This window comes from Mastigoproctus giganteus, chromosome 1, assembly GCF_048544385.1.
Source record: "Mastigoproctus giganteus isolate SK-2022 chromosome 1, ASM4854438v1, whole genome shotgun sequence".
NCBI lineage: Eukaryota > Metazoa > Arthropoda > Arachnida > Uropygi > Thelyphonidae > Mastigoproctus > Mastigoproctus giganteus.
This window is the reverse complement of record NC_143575.1, coordinates 21,607,878-21,620,049: the sequence shown is the minus strand read 5'-3', so window position 1 is coordinate 21,620,049 and position 12,172 is coordinate 21,607,878. Positions and strand designations below refer to the sequence as shown.

Below are 12,172 nucleotides of genomic sequence, written 5' to 3'. Positions count from 1 at the left end.
TTTGTGTTAAATATTTACTTGTACATATTTCTAATTTCCAGTTTAGGACCTTATCAACACTATAGTTTAAAAGAGAGAGATCAGCAAATGGTCAATCACAGCAGTGCACAGAAACGAAAATATAATTTAATGGGGTACACCAATGCCAGAAACCTCATTAATTACTTTCCTGATTGCTAAGCTTGCCTCAAATTTTCATGTAACTACTTACCTAAACTGTTTTTATAATAAAAAAATCATAATTCTACATTCTAACATATTTTATTTAAAATAGAGATACATTTCATAAATTGTGATAGGTTGATCTCATGGCCTTCTTTACTTTTAAAGTAGTTCATATAATGGCAAAGGGTGCCTGCCCCTGGTTTAAAACATTATGGCACACGATACAAGTATTAGTTTTGTAAGTTATATACAATCTAAAAAAGCATATAATGTGTACAATAATATCACAATTGCCTAAAAATAGAATGGAAATTTTGTTCTTTATACCATTTTATGACCCACAGAAATTATAACAAAACCCAGATCCTGAATATGGTATGCTTAAATCTGAAATCTTCAGGTCAAATTTAACTGAAGTTGAAATTAGTGTGGATTTGAATGGACAGGGTGATTGTAAAAATCATGAATTTCTACTACGTTGCACTCCAATACTTGGGATGTGACAACTATGTGAAGATAATGGACGTGTGCATAAATATAACATTTCCAATGAGAGGGAGTTGCAAGTTGGATTTAACAGGTTGGTCCGGTGGAAGGGTCTTCTGAATCCCTAGACCTATTAGGACTAGGGGGGGGGCCTTTGAAAGTCATTTCACTTTTACTGCTAAGAATATTTGGAAGTTCTCTATATGATGTGAAAATAAAAGATGAACACTTCAAACAGTAAATAACAGAAAAGTACATAAAAACTGCCTTGATTGGAAATGGAAAAGAATTTAAAAGTGCATTTAAAGTAATAAACACCATGCCGAGCATAGTTTACATAAAAATGATTAAGTTGTACATACCTTTCAATAAAATTTCTCCACTGTTTAGACTTCTAATCTGTATTATGACTTATGATGTTAGCCAGTTGTCACTAGCTGCCTGACTAAGGAACTCAACTGTGCTCCATTTCTAAAGTTTCTTAATGAATGTATAATTGATTAATGAATGTATATTTGACAATTACAAATGTTCCATACTTCAATTTTTTATTTCACTTTTTATTTCACTGTATGTCAAAATCATGATTGATTTATACGCTGTCATAATAAATAACTGGAAGTATTAATGAAACAGAAAAGGATCCAAGAATATCTCTTAAGATATTAAATTTACTTTCTAGAATAATATTCTGTAACAGAAAGCTTACTTTTTATCTCAACAATATTTTCTGTAAGTTGTTTTCTAAAACTTATTCCATATTAATGAATTAATAGAAGACTGGGAAAATGCCCACACTACCCTTTTTCAGAAGATTGGAATCTTCTGAATAAAAAAAAAAAATAATAAAGTACTTTTTTTTTTTTTTTGCTGCATCTTGTAAAATTATCAAATAATCTTCCACACAAAATGGAAAAACCACCCTTCAAAACCAAATATTTTTATCATATCATGCAACCAGTAAATAAATGAAATTACATAAAATGGAAGTATTTATGAAGTATACACATTAAAAAAAAAGACAAAAATTTACATTATTTACAAAACAGAGCTTATTATTAAATGCATTTTTGAAACACTGAAAGCTGTCTGTATTCTGTTACACATAAAAATTATGTTATTTGTAAAATCAACTTAGCAGCCATAACATGATTATGATAACCACAACAAATTAAGGAAGATATATTTCAATTTATTTTAAATAAGACACACTTCAAATTTAGAAAAGAAGACTGATTAGCACACATTATTAGTTGCATTTTATATCCGTTTGCATTTAAAGAAAATTTAGAATAAAAACATTATAAATAATTTTTAAGAACAAGGAAAAATAGTTTTAGAAATCTGAACTAGAAAGAATTAAGAGAATAAAACAATATGGAGTTTTCTATAATAAAAAATAGAATTATTACTGTTAAGTAAACAATTTAATTTAAAACAGACTAGGCATTAAGTATGGGCATTCTTGGTGGGAGGAGAAGAAGGAAAAAAAGAGGGGCAGGTCATGTAGCATGTGAGTTTAATATAATTTTCTTTAGAACCACTATCTTCCAGGTAAGCATCATCATTATCACAATTTCCATATGATACACAATATACAAGTACGTGGTGTAGAAACTAATTAACTTCACTTGTAAATGCATAAATCTCCATAACAAATATCCAACAAGTCATAACATTTGACAAGGATAAAATTAATGATTTCATTCCTGATGTCTTACTTCATCTGCTGCAATATATGACTTTTTTCATAATAAAAAATCCTACTCTGGTAAAAACTGACCATTACAAGAAATGTTCACAAACTCAGCAATCATTTTTCTGTCAGTTTAAATATCAATAACAAGCAAACAGAACTGTCAAACAGGAAACTAGCGGTGCATTACACAAAAGTTGAAACTACTGAGTCTTTTAATAGTACTGCTTATTTACTTAAATAATAGCACCATGGCAGCTTTAAGACTTAAAAGGCCAACTTAAGTAAATATATATATATATATATATGTATATATATACATGCATACAGCAATCTGTGAACAAATCCTTCCCATTACATTATATCTTCCAGGCTTGTTTTTCTTTACTGCAAATATTGATAAAAATAAATCACGCTATTCTTCAGAACTTCTTACCCAATAAAATAATATACAGATTCTGCTCTTTTAATTAAATTTATTATAAATTATTGATCAACTTTAGCTAATTAATAAAATCATTTATTTACTAGACATCATTATAATGTGATTAATCAAACCATATGTGACTAAAACTCTATTAACATTATACATTATGCTTTGAGCACAATATTCAGCACAACCTTGCAGTGAAGAAAAGATGCTCTTTAAAACAAAGCACCAATCTTCAAAGGTCAACTCTTAACGCAGATTTTCGTCTGTGTTCAACTTTGCTCAGTGATACTACATTTTTACAGCAGCTTCACAGAACACCAAAATGTACAACAAGATCTTCTTTATGCTTAACTTTTACTTCTTGAAGGGCTTTCAACATATTTTCACAAGCTTCGCTTACCTAAAAAAAATTTACAAAAACATAAGTTGAATACTATTTTTTTTAAAAATGTGAAACAGTTGAAATGAAATTTTAAAAAATACCAGTTTTATATGTAAAAAAAAAGTTATAAAGACTATATTATATAGGATTATTAAGGTGCACAGAAAAGTACATTCTAAAAACTAATTACAAATGACAAAATCTTAATTTAGAAATAATGTTTTTTTTTTTTTCATTGGCTTTTGCCAGACTTTCTTCCTCACAAAGTTTAAAAAGCAGATAGGATAACTGCTTTATTGTTAACATACTTCTAATAATTAGAGATTATATAAGAAAGATTGGATTAAATATTTGAAACATATTTATCACATCACGATATTAGGAGGATACATGTGACAAATAGAGGCTCGCCAGCTTAATCAAAAATATCTTTTGATTTGAAATATTGATAATGCAGGAAAATATCCATAAGAGCTTCATTATAAAGCAACAGTATTTCAGCGCTTCCAGCAGCTTATCCCAGGAAGTCCACATCAACCTCAATCCCCCCTACAACAACCCTTTTACAATATCCACAGCTAATCACTTCAATTCTCCAGAAAAATCTGAAGAATGATATTATTTACAGATATACCAGAACTGCCAGTTGTAGAAATAGATTCAGATAATACAGCCACCCAACCAATCAATACCCTCCTCTTTTTCTTAGCTAAATTGAGGACAAAGTTCCACATGTCTGTTTTTTGTTCATGATATCATTTATTGTAATTGTGTTTAATTTTGATTATGTAAATAGTTATTTTGATGTCCAATTAAGAGGATCTTCATAAAAGGGTAATATGTATGATGAAAATAAACGGTTATATTCAGTGGTGAGCTGTGATTATTTTAACATTGGGCTTGCAGTTTTCCGACTTTCTATCAAGTAAAATTTGATCGGTCATAGAAGTGACGTCATCCACAGCTTCCACCAGAGACGCTTCCCATGTTCACACTACTAGTAGTGTGATTAGAGCGCGTGACACATTTTCCGTGACCGGTATGATATCTCGATTCAGGGGCATGGACAGATAGGGCTTATTATCCCCTTAACCATGCATATACGTGAATGTGAAAAACATTCCTAGGTCTATCTAAAAAATAAACAACTTAAAAACCTGGTCATCATGCCTCCCCTTATCATGATAACTGGATAATGTAGTGTCTGGAGTTCTAACTTTTTAGAATTCTTGAATAGTATGAGGTCACAATCATACTTCCTGAAGTTACTACTGCAGTAAGCATGACTGCTAACAATACAAATATTTGTCAACAAGTTCTTTTTTTTTTTGTCTCACATTTTCGTTACATTCCATTATTAGATGCCCCTAACAGCTGCGTATGTCGCTTCAACTGCAAAATCGGTACTTCAATCGACGCTATTTTCCAGAGACAATTAGATACATTGCAAAGTATACATCTCTTACTTTAGTTATCATAAATCCACTATCTTATCTTCCAGAAATTATGAAAATTTATGAATGATCAATAAAATATTTACAATAAAAAAGCCCTTTTATTTCGTAATCAATATATACAAATCAAAATACCTAAAAGAAATGGAAAGGATGTTTCACATAAACCATCTACCGTGCATGCTCGGCACACACAACTTTTTTATTCGTCTTTTTTTTTTTTAACAACTAGGGAAATATAATTCTTTCTTGTCATAATAAAATTTTAATATTGCAAATAAAAAATAACATGAAATATTTCCTATATAACAAATAACATAAAAACTATCGCAAAACATTCCACAATATAAAAAAAAATATTACATAAAAAACAAACTTTCTAGAAAAAGTACACAAAAATCACAGATTACACGAAAAAAAATTATTACACAAATATTCAAGAAAAATTTATTCTAAAAATTGCCACTATACAATTTACTTCTTTATTAATATTTGTAGTCGATCTTCTGCTTTGCTCAATTGCAATGATTACAGAGGAATGATTTGATGTAAGGATCCGGATCAAATTGAAGCAATGGTTTTACATTTAGATGTATGGTCATCATAATCTGAAAGCTCACTCAGCTTCAGCACTGCTAATCGCAATGGTTTCAAAGATATTTCTGGCTTTCTTAATTGAAAAGGGAATTTCACTCAATTTTAAAGATAAACTGTCTTTGACAAAATCATTAATTTTTATTTCATATTTTATCAGAAAACTTAAATTTCTCATTTGGTTTTCACCGCCTTGCCACCGAGATGAAAGTTCTTTCATATTCCACGATTGTTTGTTGTTTGGTTTTTAGGAGCAATAGCAACTAAGGCCATATTGCTTCGGGAATATGCGGTGGTCATTCCCTGACCTTTCCGCATCCTCCGTATTTGGTGGTCACAGGCTCGAACCCTGGTCTAATCAAGAAGCGTGCACAACGCACTGCTGCTCCTGCCCACCTGGCTATGGAGGCGGCATTCCACGATTACAGGTAGCATGTTTTTCTTTCAATGGTATCATTATTTTCTTTATTTAATTTAAAATCACTGTTGCATCAATAACTTGTAACAAGGTAATTTTTTTACTTTCAATTTTGATTCCTTCAAATTCTTTCCACTTCACAACATGCTCGCAATTTTACTTTCATAATTTTCTTCAGAATTTTTCAAGTTAGCAATAGCATTGATAGTTTGAATAATTAATTTATCTGCTTTTACCACAGTGATTCTGTAAAGCTTCTGAAAGGTAAGAGGGCTCCTGCAGGATGTCTATCATTAGTGCTAAATGGTTAAGAAATTCCAGATTTAAAAATCGATTTAATAATCTGGAATATTTAACTTCTGATTCCAAATGTTTGCCCAAAGCATGATAATTCCTCCAACCCGCAATTGCCGTCTGCAAGCTGCTCATCATGGCCTGAACACATGACCCATCTTTATAGTTTCCACATCAAGTTTTTTAGCAATCATCCTTAATTCGCGCTGGATTTTTGGAAATTGGTGATACATTTTTTTATTATTATTGCCTGTATGCCATTATATTTTAGAACAAAACCTCTCTCTCAGGCTTCTTTATTCCATTCAGAAGAGGGCATTTAGGTTAATTAATGATTCATCTCTTACAGTCTTCCCACTCGCTGTCTCATAGACGTACTGTTTCTGCTGCATGCCTCTTCTACAGATACTTCCATGGGCACTGTTCTTCTGAATTGGATTCTATAATTCCCGTTCTCTCTTTCAAAACAGTCCAAACATGTGCCGCCACCAGCCAACATCCATTTACTGTCCTACTTCAAACTCACAGAACCAACTTTTCATCTTCCTCGTTTATTCATTCAACTGCCGTTTTCTGGAACAACCTTCCTTCATACGTATTTCCTGAAAATTACAGTCTACAGTAGTTCAAGTCCAATGTCAACAAATATTTCCTTTCGTCTTCTCAACCTCCAACCCAAGCACAGTACTAAGTACTACATGTTCTAATACCTCTCGTGTTTACATAAAAAAAAAAAAAATCAACACCTCAATAGCTAATCAGTATATATATATATATATATATACAGGGTGATTCACTACCAGTGCGACAAACTTGCAGGAGGTGTAGGGGGCACAAAGACGAATCGGAATCACATAGCATTGCAGGGTCCGAAATGCCTTCGTCACGCGGTAGAGGACGTTGAAAGGGAGGTCGTGTGAACAGTGATCCTGCTGGAAGTCAGCATTTGCAAACCGTTTCTGTTGAAGAAACCAAGTAGCAAAAGTCCTCTGGAGTGGATAATCCGCAGGCTCCAATCATTGGATGCATTGCAGATGGTATTAACTCATTTGGTTTGTTGACAGTATCCTCCATACAGTGGATTGGGAAATACCCAATCGTTGGCCTATCGCTCGAGTACTTGTACTCGGATTGCCTTCTGCAAGACGTAGGACATTCTCCTCATTGTCTGGCGTCCTCATCATTCGCTCGCGATTCATGGTACCTCTCGTGAAACAACCAGTCTCACGTAACCTTCTCATCATACGATTAAAATCGTATGATGAGGAGCACACCTGTGCGGGAAACGTTCCTGGTACAAGCGCAGAGCGGCACGCCCATTACAGTCCGCAGCTCCATACGCAAGGTGCATGTCGGCCAGTTCAACGTTTGAATACTCGTCCATCCTACTGCCTCGGGAACTGGTTTGCAAATGCTGACTTCCAGCAGGATCACTGTTCACGCGACCTCCCGTTCAATGTCCTCAACTGCATGACGAAGGCATTTCGGACCCTGCAATGCTATGTGATTCCAATTCGTCTTTGTGCCCCCTACACCTCCTGCAAGTTTGTCGCACTGGTAGTGAATCACCCTGTGTATATATATATAAACATAAAGAATTTTTCTTTCTTTTCCTATTATTTACCAACCTAATGTTTAAGTTTAGACCGCGAAATATAAGGAAACCTTTTGTATTATTTCCTAACCTACCATTTAAGCTCAGGTTATAAAATACAATGAAAAATAAAGGGTTTTTTTTTTTTTTTTTAGATGCATTAGCAACTAAGGCCATATTACTCCGGGGATATACGGTGGTCATTCCCTGACCTTTCTGTATCCTCCGTATTTGGTGGTCACGGGCTCAAACCCCGGTCTAATCAAGAAGCGTGTGCTACGCACTGCTGCTCCTGCCAACCTGGCTACGGAGGCGCCGAAAAATAAAGAAACCTTTTCCTTTTTTTCGTAACCAAACCTAAATCAATAATACAGTAAAAACACTCATCAGCTCCAAAAATCTGCTTTTAATAATGAAAAAAAAAAAAAAAACATAATGAAGAACATAAAAATGAATGGAATGAAACTTTTTCAGAAAATAAATAAATAAATTCATGAATACAAATCATACAGTTGGACCTGAATAGCTATTCTAAATTTGAGTAAAAATATTGTGAAAAGTAGTTTCATGATTTTTCCCATAAATTTGACACCACATATATCAATTCATGTGACCCATCAACATATGTTTACAGCTGCCATTTACTCTTTTAGTTATACTTTTTAGTTTCTTCCACTGGGCTTTGATATTATTCGTATGTGCTCCTGCATGTGGATCTACAAAATGTTCCGTGTGTTTCACCATTAAATGTTTGTAATTCATTTTTTTTCTAAGGCCGTAATGCAGTATATCCATGCCATTCATCTTTTATGATGGTAGTATTTTTCTTCACTACTTTTCTAATAATGTGCAAAAGAGTTTTTACTTTCTGATTTTTTATGAATTTCATGAAGACGAATTTAGATTCTCTTTCGAACACACCAAACACCCATATCTTCTTAGCAGTTAAATTTCATCCTCTGTGTTTTGGTTTTACCAATACAATTTTGTCTGCTTCTACAGTTTTCCCCAATCCACCCAACTTAATGGGTTTTTTTAACTGCAATTTGAAAATATCTCTTAGTTTCTTATAAAACTTAATTGCTGTTACTATTTTTAACAGCATGTGATCTAACTGGTGTAAATTTTACAAAACCTGCAATTATGTTTGTTTCTAATTGAAAGGGTTACTTGCTTTTACTCTCCCACGAGTGCTATAAATATCTACAGTCTTAAATGAACAAATTCTAAAATATCTACAGTATTTTTGAAAGATTTGTTATTTTTGAATAATAAACACAAAAGACAATATTCAGTCAGGATAGAGGCTTAGCACATGCATAATACAGCCGCTCCCCGACTTACCTAAGGGTTGTGTTCTGCGGAACTTTACGTAAGTCAGAATTTCCCTAAATGCTTATGCAGCACTCGCGACTATGCGTGCTAAATTTGATTGAAGCAAAAAAGAAATGCTCGACGAACATGTGAACAGAATTATTTATTCAATTTTTTTTTATCTCATGCACAGGAAAAATTACAGAAGTGTACAAAATTACAAAAATTTCAAAATTATAAAATTACAAAAAAGAGAGAGCGGAGACAGGCATAACCGTCAGCAAGTTTTACCTTTCAGGCATTGTTGCCAGAATTAACTCTCCAACTGATAAGCATGCCACTGAGGAAGTTGAGGGCTGTGGTTTAGAAGGGGGTTTTTTCCAACACATCATAAAATTTCTCTGCAGCTGCAGAATCAGCACTGCGACTTCAATGCATACTTTAATGTTTTGAAACCAGTGCGATGCTTGAACCTATTAAACCACCTGTTGCTTGCTGCGAACTTGGCTTGGAGTTCACCGTACTTATCCTTAATATCTTCATAAATATTTCTTGCTTTTGCTTGAATGGTCATTGGACTCAGAGGTACTTGCTTCTGAATCTGATTTTCCATCCATATTATTAACAGCTTTTCCGTCTTTGATATAGCACCTAAACATGTTAAAGGATCAATGCACTTAAATGCATTGATCCTTTAACGTGTTCTTTTATATGTGCAGTCCCTTAAAACAGTATTCACTGTTGAAGCAGCGAGACATAATTCCGTGCAATAGATGACAAACTTCGTCCTGCTTTGTACTTCTTAATTAATCATCTTCATTTCTAAATCAATTTTGTTTTGTTTCCTAGCACTACAAGCACTTGCAATTTCTGTTGGTACCTTTCCCTTCACCATTGTAATAAGTAAATAGGAATGAAGAGAAGATTCTGAAAATTTATTTATGTTTTTTATATGATTGAAGATTTCAGTGAAGAGGAACACATTTCATCATAATACCGTAACATAAAAACCCTCAGAATTCCAGTTATCGGGATTATCGCAAATGCAATAAGATCGAGTTTACTACCCATTTATAACAGATTGCGCTAACAGAAAAGCCTAATAAACTGGAAAGTGCAAATTGTTTTTGTTGTTTTATGGTAGTGTTTTAGAAAAATATCACAAAGCCATTCAAAATTGATTCTTATAACGGAACGTGATATTGATGAAAGTGTAGTGCAATTTCCATTATAAAAATGATCTTTTAGAGAGATAAATAGCTTAACTACATAGCAAAAATTTCAACTTCTGAGGTCTTGGAACGAATTACCAAAAAAAACCCAAAAAAACATGTTATTGGGTTCACATTATGATATTTTCATGATATGTCCATTTATTCCTACAGGATGTAAAATATGTTTCCATGATTTTTTTAAGTTTGCACTGGCCAGCAAAAACTTATGTAAAGTTGAATTTCTGTAAGTCAGGTATTACGTAAGCCAGGGAGTGCCCGTATTAAAATTTTGAATGCTTCATGGTGCGTAAAATTTGAAATAAATTTGAAAATGAAAGAGAATACATATGTATATTAGATATACATATGTTGATTTTTTTTAAACTGACTTATACACATAATAAGGAGAAATACATATACTTGTATATGCTCATTTGAAATTTCATATGATTAACAGTTTCATGTTTATATTTTTTCTATAACATTCTTTTTTAATTGTCAACAAAATTAATAATGTTTTTTTTGAAAATAAAAGGTGCAAAAATATAGAATTTTTTGAATATATAAATTTTTATTAAAAAATTCATATGATATGTATTGCAATCCATTAAGAAAAGATGAAATATTGGTATAATCCAAGTAAAATAAAAAAATAAATAAATAGAGTTGTCACCTGTTAGGTGATGTGCTGTCATTTTTGTTACAATCGGAGTGCTATCACTATAAAGTTAACAACTACTATAAATAAAAAGAGGCATTTAACCTGACAGCAGTTAAACCCCCCCATTGTAACAAAAGTGGGTTCCACTATACCTGATAAGTGTATGACTTTCTTATTTCAAAAAGTTTTTTTTTTTTTTTTGAACCTGTTGAGTATATCAATAAATGACCTTTTACTAATGGAACACATTAAAAAAATTAAATTAAATTAAATTTTCTGTTTATATTCTGGGACGACCAAACAGTCAGAGAAGTTCACAAGATAGACAGAATACAAGAAATAGCACCATATTCAGCAGTCACAGGCTTGAATCCCGGTCACTCAAGGCATGTGTACTTATGCACCCCATACGACTGACCACTCGGCTACGGCGGCCATCAAAGCTCTTTACAGTGGGTCCCTTTTTAATGTCCCAACACATTATAACGTCCTGTGTGGTTGGTCCCGGCCAATTTCTAATTAACTAATGCTATTTTACATTCAGTATAACAACACTGAAAATAAAAGGATTTCTCTATAATGACCATAAATTTCTACCTCTTAATCTTTTTTTTTTTTTTTTGGTAAATATTAGCGCATCTGCTTCTGTGGCCATAATGCGCCTCCCAAGGTTTTTGCAGTACTCTGATCCAAGCCTGAGGCAGGATTCGAACCTACGATCTTTGGGTTGCCAAGCAGGCATTTTACCCACCCGGCTAGCCTGGTCGGCACCTCTTAATCTGAATTTTTACTTTTTTTATTACAATATTTGTGTTTAAAAATGAAGAACGCTTCAAATATACTGAAGTGATTGACGAGCTTGCACCCTGACTCTGAGAAATCATTTGTTAAGATTTCCCACTCTTTTCTTGCAGTGCAGTAATGAAATGAACATTGGCTAGAAGTTAATTTCATTAGTTAGAGTGTGTGACGGTATTGCTCCAAGAAAGTGGATAGCTTTGCCAATCACAGATAAAATTAGGATTCTGCAAAGCTGTAGATAATGGTGTGCATTCTAAGACTGACATTGCCAAACAGTTTGGCATTCCTAATTGTGTCTATATACAGGAATACCTCACACAGCAGAGTTTCGAACAGTGCGGGTTTCGCTATAGCGCGGTTTACAAATTGAAAAAAAATTAACTGTGTTATGCACTAATACATTTGATATGTATGTATGTATTATAATGCCAGCACATAGGCCAATGCATTATGGATTCAAGGCTATTCTGACTGTTGTCGAAACTCCCATTATATATGGACTCTGCTAGCATTCATACATTTAGTAAACACTCTAGATTCTGAGCGGTGAGGTTGTTGATTGTGCGTAAGCTGTACAAATATTTTTCGCTGTGTATTTTTATTAAAGATTATTTTTTAAAAATGTTACACCTTTATATGCAAATATGGGTGGAAAGAAGAAATGTA

General features: G+C 33.0%; 1 protein-coding gene across 2 annotated transcripts in view; it reads right to left on the bottom strand.

Annotated features, from left to right (window-relative positions):
- Positions 1-2,878: 2,878 nt before the first annotated feature.
- Positions 2,879-12,172, bottom strand: part of LOC150090623 (ragulator complex protein LAMTOR1-like) — a 56,595-nt gene continuing 47,301 nt past the window's right edge. For both annotated transcript variants that reach the window (XM_090379122.1, XM_090379132.1), the window contains one exon: positions 2,879-3,180. In XM_090379122.1, the coding sequence (XP_090235248.1) occupies positions 3,088-3,180 (93 nt within the window). In that variant the 3' untranslated portion in view covers positions 2,879-3,087. The remainder of the gene's footprint in view (positions 3,181-12,172) is intronic.